Source organism: Styela clava, chromosome 9 (genome assembly GCF_964204865.1).
Source record: "Styela clava chromosome 9, kaStyClav1.hap1.2, whole genome shotgun sequence".
Lineage (NCBI taxonomy): Eukaryota > Metazoa > Chordata > Ascidiacea > Stolidobranchia > Styelidae > Styela > Styela clava.
The window spans coordinates 6,571,207-6,588,379 of NC_135258.1; the positions used below are offsets into that span (position 1 = coordinate 6,571,207).

The window sequence follows — 17,173 nt, forward strand, 5'->3', positions numbered from 1 at the left end:
ACGACGATTTAAACAGCTTCCACTTTAACAGGGCTCTCTACCAACTTGCACTGCTACAAATCGTTGAGTAAAATTTTCACAAAATTGGAATTCGCGATACTTCTGTTTTTTTTTCTTACAAATACTGTATATCGTGTTTTCGTTTAAGCAACGTTTCCCAATAGGGAAAGACTTCGTCCCCAGAAAGGAATTTTGTAATTTTTGAATTTTTCGTTGCACTTGTTGTGAAAATACCAATATTCTATAGTTCTCTTTTATAATTATTATTAGTATTATTTTTGCGGATAACATTTGCTGCTGAGCTAACGATCCCTTAAATATTGAATAAATGAATTACTCTTTTATACATGGTGAGGAAGGAAAAAAGAGTTGCAAAAAAGTGGAATTTACCGAAAAAGCTTGGGAATTGCTTCTTTAAAGATTTTCGAGGTAGCTTTCTAGCATGGTGTAATTTATCGTTCATTGTTTATACAACTTAAATAGAAAATTTCCTTCTCACAGTTTGCATATAAACAAATGGAGACGAAGACATAACTAAGTTTATTAGTTTTGACTTTCTAAAATCTCCGGAGCGACGCTGAAAAAAAAAGTCGATTTTAAAACCATATCAATACAATTTGAGCAGTTTAAATTTGTATTGTGTCAAATTGATTTAATCATTTTCAGCGCCGAAAAGGTTTAAAATATATTATTACAAAACAATCATATTACAGCTGTCGTTTGTTATATTTCGCGGGAATTTGTTTTGAAACGCCACTTACATTTATGACGTAACAATAATATGTATTTGTTTAAATATGTTGAGGGTTTTTGAAAAACGTTAGAAAGTAACACCTGCGTCCACTTATAACATTTATGACGTCGTTACTGGATAACAACTATTACTAAATTAGGTAACTAACTAATGATATGAGGTAATGGTATATTTAATATTTACGTTTCAGGTCACTTTAAAAATTAAAACATGTCGGGACTACAGCTGTCAACAACGAGTCATGCAGTTCCTATAAAGCTTATGCAGATTTTATAAAATTAAACATTTAGTCGACTTAAATCATATTTTCAGTATAGAATTTTAAAAATAAATGAATAAAAAACATCAATTGTTTGTATTTCTTGGAACAAGCAAAAATTGAGTAATGTGTCCCAAAATCTTTTTTATGAAACTAAAAAAATAGTTAAAAAAAGACGATATTTTAGCTATGGTATTGAATTTACGGCTTCAGGCTTCACTCCGAACAATGCTTTAGACAAGTTTCAAGCGACACTGTTTAGATTGACAAGCAGATGTAAAACCTAACAACGTTAATCTTCATTGAGTTTTCCAAATTCTCATTTCAATTGTGATTAATCGGAATTAATTCTGGGAAACGTCGCTTCAAGGCAAACTGTTTACTGCCGTCAACACTGATATATGATTCAGTAAAATGAGAGGGCATTTGTTGGTCGTTAATAACCGTTAAATAATTGAAGATGATCAAGCATAATGCGATTCGCATGTTTGGTTTGCACCATGTAAAACTGGCGTTCTGATATAAATGCAATTTATCCATATAACGACATCTATTAATAACAGAACCTTTTTTTTAAATTATCACAAAATATCGGTAAATGTTACGATTCTTTTGAAAGCAAAGTCATAAAATTTTATGACGTCTAGGTTGTGCTAATAATTCACTCAACTTGCTACATTATCAAGGTCGGTACCGATCGTCATAAATTTTCAGTCCAAGCCACCGAATTGGAAAAATTCTTTTCAAAAGGCAAAATCTTGTTTCCGATAATGTTGAAGTAAGCTTGAAACCTCAAGCTTACGTTAACGAAATGAAGTGTTGTCATAAGTCCGATTTATAGATAGTTTTTTTCAAGTTTGGGAGCCTTTTCATTAGAATTGTATCATTTGTTCTCAATCAATTATATACACAGGGTATTCATAAAGTCCTTTCACAATTTCAATTTTGTTATGAAGTCAGATCTCAATATATCTTAAACAGTTTTGTTGTTTTTTATTCAGTAATTGTCAATTATTTTACTGCATTCAATACATCTGTGAGAGCCAAAACAATATATGGTATCGATAAATTATCTTTGTAATTTAAAACAAATTTTAAGACTTTATAGACACCCTATATATAAAATCAATGTGGGCGTTAATACTATTTTAGATTTCACTATATTTCAGTTTAGAATGGACAGTTCTGTTCAACTTGCAGCGCAAAATAAAAACAGAAGTATTGGAAATAAGATGATGTATCTAATGCCTCAACATCGTCTTATTATTACTCTTCCGACAAAACACAACGATTCTATCATATGTGCAAGATTCACAAACTTAGAAAACAGTTCAGGTTATTCAGTATGATATTCATTTCATGTAATGACAATCTTTATCGGAAATGATGTTGTGGCAAAGCGAACAAGCTCAGAACAACATATGGAAATGCATTTCACCGAAATCCCGCAGGAATAAAACATGAAAGCTATTTTTGAAAGAGAAATTCACTTCTTTGATGTTATTCAATCAGGTAAGGCCTATAAATAATACAAACACATTTCCAATATAACTCCTTACAATTGGTACTTATAAAATAGCTTATTAATATTCACCACTTTACCATGCAAGTTAGTCTGTAACCATTATAACTATCAAATATAACATTATATCAAACATATGCACTCACGATGCCTCTATTCTAACTCGGAGTTATCTAACACCGATAAGTGATACCACACGTTACACAGAAGACAGAAACATAAATGACGAATGATACTATTTATGTGTACCAGCGGTGGTTCTCTATTTAGAATTCTACTGTCGTATGGTCTTGTAAAAGATAACTCTCACGATAAGGTGGAGTGCGGCGCAGGGTCTCGCGAAATGATACATGCTCGTTTTATTGTATTATTCAATGTGACTTTCATAGATTGAAAATAAACATTGAATCGTAAACCATATTTTCAATTTACTTACTCCTAGTCTGTAGATTTTATTTAAACAACTCGCCTTTGGCTGGCACATGGTATTATAATTATATATATATATATATTATATATAATTTGATGTGACTTCAATCACTTGAAACAGAAAACAAGACCCGTGCAGAACTTCAGAGATCAGAGTTACAAAAGATTTCTTGAACAGACAGGTCTGGTTTGCGGATAATTTTCTTTATTCCTACGAACTATCGCTATTTATGTGTACCAGCGGTGGCATTCTATTTAGAATTCCACTGAACGGTCAGTCTCTCGAAAGATAACTCACACGATAAGGAGTGTTCATAGTTTGAACCGGAAGCCACGTAAAATAATACATGCACTTAAGATGGGATTTTCATAATTATCCCGGACAGGCTCAATCATATGGCGAACCACGACCTCTCGTCCGGTTACGCCTGCATGTCGATAAATGGGTAAGCGAGTTATTTGTTTCAGATGCACGGATTTGTATGGTAATATTCAATGTAACTTTCTTTCATTTGGAATAAGCATTAAAACAAATGTTATAAAGTAAGGTCCACCCACAAGCAGTAGGACTGGTCTGTGGACGATTGTTTGAGTTACGACAAACTACCTCTAACGCGCACGTGCAGACCTTGATTTTGATCAATGGAGCTGACGTTTAGTTATTTGTTTTGCATTAAATATTTATTGCATTCTTCTAAAATCAATGTTTGAGCTCTTCCCATAAATTTAGTATTCACACAGAGCTAGATTCGTTCGACATTTACATTCTTGCAAAATTAAATCCTAATTGATATGTAAATAACGAAAAAGAATATATAGGAGCCTTAAAGTCTTGGAATTTATCGATAATATATATTGTTTTGACCCTCACAGATGTATTAAATGAAGTAAAAATATTTAAACAGTTACTGATTAAAAAACAACAAACCTGGTCAATATATATTGAGAACTAACTTCACAACAAAATTGAGTTTGTGAAGGGACTTTATGGACACCCTGTATGTTACATTGTTTGTTTCTCTGCTGTTGTTATATCACCATAGGATGTACAATGAACAAAATCTACATACGAAAACTTGGAAACTCGTAAAACATATTTAAGGTACTGTAGATTAAATCTAAATATACTGCAGATCAACATCTTTCCTTAAAAAAATTTTAAATTTTAGAGTTGTGTAAAAAGGAATCGATAATAATAAAGAAATTAAATCAAAAAAAACTCACAGTATTTCAAGAAGATTGTTTTCCCCAAATGAATTTTTCTCGATGCTGACTATTTGATTCTCATCAAGGTACCTGAAAAGAAAAGTTTGTTTTTGGTTAACTAAACGAAACTGTATGATCCCCTGACAAGAAATATTTTAATTTCTATTATATCTCTTGTTCCATATTGTTATCGTAAGTAATGATAATGCGGGTAGGATAATCTTTTCGGCGCAGAAAACTGTCACAAAATTCAGATAAATTTGTCTGGAAAGGAGCTTAAAACTATTTTTCTGTATTCCAATCTTTTTGAAAAGTCATTTATTATTATTGTATATATAGTGCTTATGGCTGGCATAGTTTTGTGCATCGAGACTATAATATTTCTAGTGATATTCTTCAAATATTAAAATCCCTTTCCCCGTTATTGAGGACGTATATTCTAGGACAAATGGAGTGATTCTGGGATCTGATACAAAATGGATAGTATTTGCGCGGGATATATTCAGTTTTCTCCCATGATTAATCGAAAATGAATTTGGGGAATTATAACGAGGACAATAAATTATAAAATGCGAAAGTCATTTAGAATTGGGAAAAGATGGTATGGTTGCTGACAACAGTTAGTTTACTGTTCCTCAAACAGTGTTGAATAACACTGACAAAACATCAACAGCAAATCCTGTTTATATTATTTGACTTATCCTGAAGTTATCCGATTAAAAGTTATTTCGTTTGTGGTTCACTTTTTGTCAGAAGGTTCCTAAGTGATTCATGAGTCTTGCTACACACCAATGCAAAATATATTTTGTAACGTTTCTACCTGTGTTAGTGACTTAGTGTGCAGCAAGACTCTTGAATTACTTAGGATAGTTATCTTCATTCTTGGTATAAAATCCTTGTATTATAGGCAGACATATTGACCGGCAGCGCATAAGCATAGAAAATAACAAATATTTGTTCTCACAGAAACCCAATTGATAGGAACCATTAGGATTGTTGTAAAATATTGATATTACGATAATTACAGACACGTGATTTAATAGGCCGCCTTTCGTTAATTACTTTCATTGCTGTGTGACCTTCAATTTACAGTAATTTGGGGGATGCCAGTTTACGATGAAAGGATTTCCTATGAGTAAATAATTTTGTTTATATTAATAAGTAAGGCGAGTGAATGTTTATCCGATATGTGTATACAAATGATGTTTGTAAACACACTCTCATGTAAAGGTATCCTTTTTAATTGGTGTCAACACGTGATAATTGTCATTTGAACTGTTTTAGTGTTCCCATGCTTTTGAAAAGTTTTTCTGCGACAAGAGGATTTGGTGATTAGGCCTTCAGACTAAATATGCCGGAATCACAAGTAACAATTTTCGAAATTTCATGCAAACGACCTCATCCAAAGCTAAATAAATTAGGTCGTTCATAAGTCAAAGTAAAAAGAATTCTATGTCCCCATAGACACAAAATATATATGCGTATAATGATCACTGAACTCGAACGTTGTTTGAAATGAATGCGTAAAACGATTTATCTAAAGAGTATTTCTGATTTTTAAATGCTTAAACTCTATTATCTTATAGGTTTCTTATTCATCTTATTAAGCAATATGATATTCGTGGTATCCCTAAATAAATTCCTCGACATAGAATAACAGCTTGAATGGATTCTTGTCGGAATTTGATGCAAATGCCACGCAGCCAAAAAGTAAGAAAATGAGAAGAAAAACGTTCTTGGAACATTAAGGATTTTGTCTTATATCACTTAATATTTCACGAGACGAGAAATTTGAGATTTTTAGGTTGCAATCCTCACTCACGATAAATGGCTCATTTACAAAAAGAATTCAAGAAAATAAATCAAATTTTAGCGAAACAGGGAAAGATATTTAGCTTCGAAACTGGTAAATTCTTAAACGGCACTTATACCAAAATATAGGCAAGAAGTAAAGTTCCAATCTTATTTTATTGACAGTTGAATGGCTAATACATTAATATGAAATGAGCTTGCAACCTGATTCTTTGTACTCATCGTCTAGCGATTTTCGAGCAATGTAACATGACTTATAATCTGATATGCTACTGGGTGTATATTACTCCATAACTTGAGACAATAATTGTCAATAAAAATTTGGAACATGTCGCTGAAATATGCACTTTGACTGCGCAAAAACCACAGAAATCAACTTTTGCCTAAATTGCCTGTTTGTAATTTATTAATCAATGTTATTTTATTTGCTAGCATGTATGAAAGTTACATGATGACATTTATTTGGTATGATTTTCAGCGATTACGATAATTTCCAAGGCTTCAAAATCATAAATGAAAACAATTACTGATTAAATCAATGCATAAATTTATATTGCCGAGTGAATGTACTCCCAAAATAACAGTCAATATTACGAGAAGGGCTGATATTACAGATTTAATGGGGAAATGTTCCTGTACAACGAAAGATCGTGAGAATTATGGCAATGTCAAGAAAGCGAAAGAAAAAGATTTTTCTCGCGACGTTTATCAAAAAGTATTTTATATATAGGGTGGATTATCACTATTTGAGACCAATTTTATATCAATTTAGGTTCGTAGATGTTGTAAATACTGAGCAGAGTTTACTAGAGGTCATTCTTGGGTCATCAAAAGGTTGAATGACCTCCTAATATTCAAGACGTCGGTTCCCTTTGTTCTGGGGAAAACGACTCGACGTCCAGTTGCGCACAAATTGTGGTATTAGGCAGATAAATACGTATAACCTCCCGAAAATTGTCTGAATGAAATTGATACCAGGAGCAATAAATAATCCTTTATTCAGACATATCGAGCGCAGGCCATCAATGTGGATGGATTTGAGTTTACCTAAAAAATGAGGATTTTAGATCTCGTTTAGAAACTTTGATGACGAGTTTTTCGTATTGACTTTTTATTTAGCTGATTTTAGTTGCGTAGTCTTATTTCTTCGGACTTGTTAAATTAAAATGGGCAGTAAAATGCCTCTGTGCGTTTATATAATATTCTAATTAAAATGAAAAATAAATCTTCAGTTATGAACCAAGTTAAACACAGACTGCATATCGGAGCGGGTTTCGATGCGAAGACAACAAAATAATTGAATTTGCACAATAAAACGATTTCTGTTTACCACTTAAATTAAAATTTTAATAATTTGTGAAGAAATCCCGGGAGAGCGGAAGAATGGGCACAGATCCAAAAAAACATGGTGGGTGGTCTCAAATATCTCAAATTTTAAAGTTTCATCAGAAATTATCTCGCGAAACTCGCAAACAGCGCAGATGGTGTCAATACTAAAACCGGCATAATCAAAAATTCATTCATAACGAACCCAGATGAACTTTACTTACAAAGAACAAATTTATGCAAGTGAATAGAGTATGGTATGTCCGGAATTATTAGCCTTCCGTGAAAAATCTGGACATCGTGAAAGTATTTTTGTTTTACCATAACAGTATATAGGATTATAATATTGACAACACGCGATACAATATGATAAAACGCACTGCTCTCATTTATCTCCTGATTTCATAATCAGTTTTTATTCATTTGATTTTATCAATCATTTATCGCCCTTCATAAAGCAGTGTTACGGCGGCTCATCTATACCCAGCGTTCGATGTATCACTAACCCCACAGGCATTTGTCAGCGCGTCCGTTCACGCTTCAGATCGCCCGAGAACCGATTGTCAGAAGATTCTATATAACTGATATGAGAATCGGAATCAAAAACTGATCTTCTGAAAGATAGATTGATATTGATGTAGGAGCTATATGGGTGTACTTACATGACCTCATATTGTGATGAAATTCAAGTATATTTCTAACTCTGCAAATTTGTATAGTTCGATAACTCCATTCAAGTTTACAGTACAAGTTTAAGGTAAAATACATTCATTCACTTTTTTATCATATTGAAATTGAGAAAAAAATACAAAATTATAGAATTATACTTTTATCACTCGATTTATTTATAAAAAATATGCTTAAAGCATTGATACGTGAAGCGTTATGGTATATCAGAGATAACGGCGCACATGCCTTATTCCATATAAGGAAAATCTGGGTATTTAGCCGGGCAAAAGCCTTCTATCTTTAACCCATATCTATAATTTTCTTAATCTATGTATATAGACATAATCCAACCGATCCCAAATCAAAACAAAGCGGTGGGAAACCTTTGATTTATGGTTCGATGATGGATGAATGAATATTTAACTCAAAAGAGATTTTGATTGGAAAATTTAGGTTGATTTATTTTAGTTTGGTCGCATTTTAACCCAATTACTAATCAAAATTCTGGTCCGTCACTTTTTAATGGTTTATGTTATGGTAAACAATACACTTGCCAACAACAATAAACTTAGAAAGCTACTATATTGAGATTTGTTTTTGGTTACAACATATATAGCTTTTTACGCTACATTCTTTTTTGATCATGGTATTGAGATAAAATACACTAACAAAGGTTCAAATCTTAATTCTCTGAGTTTTAACTCCGAATCGAAATACACAAGCGTTAAAGAGATTGTCGAGATGCTTTTTATATCAATTTGCACGTCTAATAATTAACTTGTACATTTTCGCCTACCATCAAACAGTCATAGGTGAAACTTACCAATTCTTAAATTGACAACAAATTCACACACAACAAATATTAACATATTGATACCAAATGGGAAAATTACATTTCTCAAGTACGGTAAAAAAAACATCAATATTTTATTACCTGGGTTTGAATAAAGTCAAATAAAATATAAAATACAACTTACAAAATTCGAAGTTTTCTCAATCCTGCAAAATCCGACCTTGTTATGTGCGAGATATTGTTTCCTTGAAGCTCTCTAAAATAACAAAAGAATTTTCATCATTAACTTAGAGAATTAAAATGTTTTGTAAAAGACAAAACTGTTCACAACGAAATAATGGGATAATAGAGGTTGCATAATGTTTTATATCAAATTCTCTATTATAGTGCAAGAACGTTAAGGTGCTCCTTCCACTAATGGTGGGCATATAAAAGTGCATTAAACGACGTATAAGCATATCTAGCAATCTTGCCAACTATTGAAAGATCAAGTAGAGCAAGCAGGGCATAAATCTGTTGACTCCTAAGTCTTTGTTTTCTTTGATAATCACAATATTTCGCTAACTTTCGACCCAGACGTAAATTTCCGGGATTTAGAGGTACACGCAAATACGGTAATCTGGCGGATAATTTTACCAATGAAGTATAAGCCATGGCGTTCATTTATTTGTACAAGGCCTAACTTTGTATAAAACCTTCCATTAGCTTTTAACCTATGATCTTCAAATTTGATTTCAATGCGATGATGAGATAAATGCTCTTATTTAAGGCGATTTATGAAAATATAATTCTTATGTCATGCGTACTAAAGATCCTTGTCTCACTCATTTTTGATGTTTTCAAATATTGTACCTATTTTTCAACGATCTTTGATTGCAGTTATCCATCACCTTTCAGTCAATGATAGTGTAAACCGTTTAGCATGACATAGTTTACACTTTCTATCCAAACAATGCTCTTGGCAAGCACCCATTGATTAATATTCAAGTAAAGAGCAGGGAATCAGTAGTCGTTTGACTTTACAGCATCGTATTCAGAGCACTTGATCTGCTGATGATTTGAAAACAGACCTTCAGACTATGATCTTTCTACGATAGAAGTGAACGCAAACATTGAAGTATTCTTATTTAATACAGGGAATTTTGAGAGCAGATTCTCATTGTATAATCTCAGTTGTTCTCAAACGATGGGGCGTTCCCCACAGTGGGGGCGTAGACAATATATTGTGGAGAGCGCGAAGCTAATTAAAAGTTAGATTTGATCTTGCCGGCCTTTTTTCGAATATTTAGATTGCTTTATTTTTGATATTTACGTTTCATTCACGTATTGTCAATGTTTTTCTTTCAATAAAACAGACTTTCGCCCCACTATTTGGTATTTGTCCGGTAGGGCCCGAGACTAAGCCAATTCTAGAAGGGGGCGTGGCGTGAAAAGTTTAAAAACCATTTTTAATGTTTGTACGAATCTTGTATTACTCAGTGATTGAAAGTAGTTTGTTCACCGCACAATTCCAAGATCAAAAAGAGTAAATCGTCAGTGCAATGGATACTTCTGCGCAGGTATTTCAATTATCGTTGCCAATGAAAGACACGGCTTACTTTATTTCTCTCTTGATCGTTAATAATCCAATTATCTCGCCCACCAACGCTATTTAGACAAACTCATGTTGTAAAAATTTAAATATTTAGAGTTTAGTCAATGAAGTCTACACATGAACCTCGTGCTTCATCCCCTCAAACGTGTTAAAGCTGCATTGCAATATTTAGGTGTGGGCTTGCTGTTTGAAGTATGACCCACCACAGACGGTAGCAGGATTATCCTCAGATTAATATTTGCGGGGAAATCAAAGTCGAAAAATCCGTATAAGGGTGCTGGGTGCTTAGAAATATTTAGGAGTACATAGTTTTGTATTAACTTCCGTGAACTTTGTTCAAACTTTTACCAAAAATGGAAAAGCCCATTAGTAAGGCTACAGGCCCTTGTCTATAATTATATCTTAGTATTAATCGCGCTGTGTGTCGGAAGCCGGTATATATATAATTTAATCATCGAGTCGAAGGATCGCAAATATACGTTTGTTCAGCTTGGTAGGTGGTCACCTCCTAGATCTCAAGAAGTGAGTAGTAAACAAAAAAAACTTTGGCAAAGACAGACCCCAAATTCAGCATTTAGATTTGTTTTGAATTTCTTTACTTTCTGAATTCTTCAATGCAATATCATTTGACAAATATAGACTCCTAAAATTGTCAGTCATTTTGTTACTTGTAAATTCAGGGTTCTACAATCATATCATTGTCATTGCGAAAAAAAAGAATGAAAAATTAAGATCAGAATGCTTTGTGACTCATGGTTCGAGCACGCCGCGCCCGAGTTAGAAAGAAATGTTTTCCACACTTGGCCTAAATATGGCGACGATGTGGCACAACCTATTCGTGACCATAATATTCATTTCCTGAAAGAACAAACATTTTCCGAGTGGGTAGTCCAACAGGTAGTAAATTAACATGCGCTTAGTCACACCTAATATTTACCATTTATCACGTTTATCTATTGGGGTAAGAGACCTCAATGTTTGAACGGCAGGTCATTCAAAATAAAAAATTATTATCACACGGATTATCACACTATGGTAAAGACAAAATGATTAGCGAGGAATTTCTATTACGAAACTAAACTTAATGTGGAAATGACACTCACGGATGATAGCACGTTATTTCAGATGTATTATTGTGGGTGCAATTCACTTCACAACCTCATGCTTCTATATTTTGTTTAAGTTTTGAAATTTATTTTAAATGATGATTTTCAGTGATTTTGTAGGATTTGCCACTCTTATACTCTTAAAGAGGCTTTGCGCAAGCATGCTCAAGGGTGAAATAAATAACAAATTGGTTTCGGGGCCTAAGCAGTGACTCAGCATGTCTAATTGTTTAAATATTATTTGAAACGAAAGAAGGAACCACGCAGAGGGGCGTTGTTTTCATTTCAGCGACGAATTGAATACAATTGCACGAGCTAAATACAAGCTATCTGTCCATAATATGCTTACGGTTTTATCTATCGGGAAATATTAAACCATGACTCAAATGTTCACGCTGTCCAGATCTCAGAATCCTGTGCATTGTATTATTGTATTGAGCTACGTTGGCAAGTCAAATACAATTCGTATGTTTACTATTAATTAGACTCCTTCTGATCACGCTTTTCGGTTACATTCCTGGGACCAATTTCCACAAATGCGCTGGGAAAGTATGAATATGTTGTCCAGTGTATAATAAAACTTAGAAACGCCAAGCGTAGTCCAATTTCAGAGACGACAACGTTTAAGCATCCGATCTTTGACTTTGTTTTAAACGATGGCTACCGTGAAATCGTGTTTTACGTTACAATGTCATGGAAATATGGTTCATTATTTCGTAATTTACGTCACAATCAGTTTTATGAATGTGCTCATGGGGAGGCAATAAACAACAACACAAAGATTGAATAGCGACCAAACGCACATAAGTTTGCGAATTGGGTCAATAAAATGAGTTATTAGAACTCAGCGTGTGACCAGCGAGGCGAGGCATTTTCTCATCCTTTTATTTGACGACGTCTTTTGTGGTATCAACTGTTAAATTCAAATACAAAAGTCTCAATTTTGGGTAGAATAACCGAAAAAACAAAAACTTTTTTTTTTCATGAACTTAATTTTTTTTCAAAAACTGAAGATATTGCGAAATTTAAAATACCTTAAATGAGTATATGACACAAATATAGTAAACCAAAATTTAATCATTCTTTCTGAAAAGAGATAATTCACTATGACGAAACATTACCAGAACAACCAATATTGTTGGTTTTCCCATCAACTAATTTACTACTGAGTGTCATTTTGATCGTTTTACGAAACCGCAAGGCCACCGAAAACAGCAAATTACATCGACATTAAATTCCGTACGATTGAATTTATTGACTGCTGTCATTTCTCTTTGCTTTTAATATTCAAAATAAAAGTTGCGAGAGACAGGTTAGAAATGCCGGACAAAACTATGTACTTTATCATCGTTGATACATGCCTGGCCATGGTGGTCGATTTATATCAATTCCGTCAACAAGTGTTTGCCGTACATGACGTTATATAACTCTGGCAGACTTAGCAAATACTCGCACTTTGTGAAATTCGCTCCCACATACCTGGTCACCTAACAGGTTTTTGAAATGCATCAGGTTATACGCTATATGCTGTCATAATGGATCTAGTTAGGGCCCTGGCAAATTCGCAATCACTTGTTAGTCGTAACACTTCTATTCGTGAATTTTGCACGCTCAAAGTATATTGTTCATTTGCGTTGACTTATCCTAAAGCTACGTTTGCTTTTAGATGAAAAAATACAATGGTAGCAAGTGATTAGCAACTACTGTATATGGCTCATAAAGTCTGACAGGCGTACATAACAAAATATGAAATACTCCTAATTATTAGTGAATCGTACAACTTTCATAACAGTTATTGTTGTTCGCCATATATTATATTTCCGTCGAGGGGACGTGAATACCTTTCTAAATCTAATTATGTTCGAATCTGCCATAAATTTAGTCAAAACGATCTTTAAAAGTCGCATTTAGATTGATTACTTTGCAAAGAAACGACGCGGATTGAATTATGCTTTATTTACTTAATAATTTGAATTTAAAGCACCGGCTATTGAAAATATTAGTATGTTCACCTATTGATATTGTCCAGTGCTTTGAAGTAAATTGGGAAATTAAGAAAATACATTTCGTTTTATATTTGTTTCTCTCTGCTAATAACGTAAATGATATCAATTCAAACAGAAATGTCAAATACTTGATGAGAAACTTTTTGATATATATTTTTGGAAAATAGAATAAATATTATTTATACGATATTATGAGAGGTAATTTTTATTTGAACTGACTTGAAAAATAAATTTGGAAATAATTGAGGATAGAATTTATCTCGAAAAACCGGACATTTTATCAATGTTTTACACATGTTTACTTTTGTATAAATGCTTTTTATGACCAAAAAAGCAATATTTGCTTTTTATAATTTATGAAAAAACAAATAACTAGTTGGAAATCATTTCTCAGCATAAGCAGAGAAATTGTTTAGAACGCGAGTTAAACGATATTCGCAATATTTTGAATTTGTTTTTGAATACAAGAAACATAACGCCTAAATGGTTCCTATAACAATGGCCTGAGAATAGAATAGAAGTCCCGAAGACATGTCCCGTCGCAAATTATAACCTTTTAAGCAAAACCTTTTGAAAGTCTTTCTTATGGGAAGTACAAGAATATACGAAGTTCGTCGCTTTAAGCGCGACAAGTAGTAATTTGAAATTAGAAATAAAACACAATATTATCTACCGGTATAGTTTCAATTTATGCTTATGTGCCTTTGCAGTAATTTTTAACTTAATGACATATTAAAACAATAGTTGTCCATCGGAACAAAACTCCCATGGGCGAATATGTCACATGAGTTTGTGACAAGCTGACATGGACAGGATTAATGTTCCGTCTCTCGGGGATACGCCGTGGATGGACTGTCCAATTGTCCATTAAGGCGAAAGAGTTCACATCAGAATTTCCTGTCAACTATTCTTTGTTGCTGAAGTTAATTTTAGTTCCTAAAGTGCTGAAGGACCAATATAATAATTTTGCTGATACACGCAAAGAGTGAATTTTTTTATTTTAATTCAAGATTGCCTCAAACAAGGTCACGAGCCAATAGCAAAATTGATAACAGAAGGGTTTGATTTAAGATTTAATGCTTGTGAATAAGACGGGGGCTACTATTCAACAAAACTTTATGAACAAAACAGGAATGAAGGGAAATACTTTCTGTCATAAAGAAAGCTCCCAAAACTCTAGTGAAATAGTCTTGGTAAAACATAAAATATATTGCAATTAGCCGTTTTGTCTAATCAGGACAAAGCATTTCGTTATTTCCAATACATTCATTGTAAGTACTACAACACTGTTAACCCATGTTAGATTGCTAGATGCTTGAAAAGAAATACTCAAACTACATGGTAAAAATAGCATCGATTTGTTGAAACAGCTGAATGAATCTCAGAAGGAATATTGTGATTAACTTCTGACGTCATAACAGCGGAATAAATGACTAAAATGTCGACCCAATGTTAATCCGTTACTCGCAAATAAGAATTTGACAAAATATAATTGATCAGTATTTTTGAGAATATTATCAATTTTAAAAATATTGTGCAATTATATTTTATATCAAATGAAAATAGTTAGTCTCACATCGAAAACGCCAATGGTTGAAGACTATCAACTAAGATGTATGTACTCACATTTTTTCAATTGATCGTGGAATCCCGGTTGGTACTGAAGTCAGTCCCCGTTCTATACATTGCATCGTGTCTTCTGTGCATGAGCATTTTGATGGGCATGCTATTCCGAGACCGACGACAGCCAACAGCGTCAGCGGTAGCAGAAGGTCTTTCATTGCGGCGTATTTCCAGATATTTCCCGGCCTTAAATCAGTCCGTTTATAGCAGGTTAGGATTTTCTTCAGCCGTAGATGATATTTGAATTCACAATATTTTACAATTGTGCAAATGTTACTCACTTTAGTTTCACTATTCTTTGTCGCTATTATTCGGGTTTAGTAGTCGTTCAATGCCTAACTAAAATCGTACTTCACCCGTTAAAATCTGTGACAAAATGATCGGAAAATATTTAAATAATAATATTAAACGGCAGAAAATCGCACCCAAAATGGTCAAAATTCAAAGTTCAAATTGGGTTATTAACCGATAGTAACCTTGTCTTTTGATGACGTCATAATGCGCAGATGAAACACTATTTTATTTTACCCTAAATCTTCAGCCTAGCTGGACTTTCTCCGCTATTCAGCTTGTCTCGTTCCTCAGAGTATAATACTCGCGCTAACACCAGTTAACGTATAACTTATAACGTGTTTGAATAATCCTCGTTTGCCTAGATTTTATGTAACATCAACCGATATACTCGTAGAACGAACCTATTATCTTTTCTATACGAGAAACACCATAGCTAAGTAGACATGGGTGCGGCAGCATTATCAGATATCTGCCACTGGGTAATATCACCTGACGAATTTCACGTCTTGTATCTCGCATAATCAAGCGAAGAACATAGTTCCTACTACATTGCTGGTAATAGCGATAAAACATGCATGTTCACAATTTAAAAAAAATACTGTTAAAGTAATGGCAATTTTAAGTTGTTATAATCGAAAGGGTACTCCCGAAGTATGTGAACCAAGATGGCGGACACCGGAACGTAATACGTGTATCAGGTTAGGATTAGGCCATAATTTCGGGGAACAAATACTATGGGAGGTACTTGGCTAGTTCCCGAACTCGTAATAGAACTAAAATAAGGAAAATTGGAATAAAATTATGGCCTAACCCTAACCTGGTACACATACATTACTGTAATAAAACAAGCATGTACACGTTGAAAAGTTGCGGTAAAAGTAATATCAATTTTGAATGGTTACAATCGAAAGAGATGGAAGCCGACACTTGAAGGGAATTCCTTCCTAACTTACGACCATGCCAAAATGAAATTCATTGATACACATGAGTTGTTTATCGATCGATTATATCTTTGGCTCGGTCTCACCATTTTTATTCGGTGAATCTCAATTTATAAACACGGACTCATACTTGTTCGGATTGAAACGATATGCTTCAGTGCGCCGAAATTTTGTTCGACGCAGGCGATTGCGCTGCAATTAGAGTCGACGTTGATGAGTTGAGCAGTTAACGAACAAATTAATTTATCACGGGAAAGATAGAGGCGAGTGTATTTGTTTGTTCTTCGAATCATCACAATAAGTTTATCGGCGCCAGAACGAAACTTCGTCAGATCGGAGGAAAAATTCCTTTTCAAACTATGTTAATGCTATAATGATTTGGAACCTAGCATTAGGTATATTTATCGACAGCGGACATCTCAGCTTGAAGAAGATAATACGAACGAGTAATGATTTTCCCGAGCAAAATTTCAACAAGCAACAGATTTCATCAACTACGAGTAGGGTCCGGCAAAACGTTGAAGCTTTTAAAGTGTTAAATTGAGAAGGAGCTGGCTTGTTGAATAAAATCGTCGCACCAAACACGTGTAAGTGTACCAAACTTGTTCTACATTTTTTCCTATGAAAAGTTCTCCATCTCACCAAACGAATCTCTCGACAAATAGCCATTCTGAGAATGATCTGAGAAGTTACAACATTTTAAAAAAAGCAACGCAATTTAGGCCATCTCTTAGTGCGACTAATAGTTCATTTTCTTCGAAATGGTTTCGTTTAATGATTTTAATATTTCGGAAACAACTTCGCAAATAACTCTCTAACTATTCCGAGGTCAATTAACC

At 33.6% G+C, this 17,173-nt stretch overlaps 1 protein-coding gene across 4 annotated transcripts in view; it reads right to left on the reverse strand.

The window, feature by feature from the left end:
- LOC120338737 (slit homolog 1 protein-like) overlaps positions 1-15,461 on the reverse strand; it is an 87,351-nt gene extending 71,890 nt beyond the window's left edge. For all 4 annotated transcript variants that reach the window (XM_039406669.2, XM_039406667.2, XM_039406668.2 and 1 more), the window contains exons 1-3: positions 15,103-15,461; positions 8,955-9,026; positions 4,189-4,260 (exon numbers count right to left, since the gene is read on the reverse strand). In XM_039406669.2, coding sequence (XP_039262603.2) covers positions 4,189-4,260; positions 8,955-9,026; positions 15,103-15,257 — 299 coding nt within the window. In that variant the 5' untranslated portion in view covers positions 15,258-15,461. The remainder of the gene's footprint in view (positions 1-4,188; positions 4,261-8,954; positions 9,027-15,102) is intronic.
- Between the last annotated feature and the right edge of the window lie 1,712 nt (positions 15,462-17,173).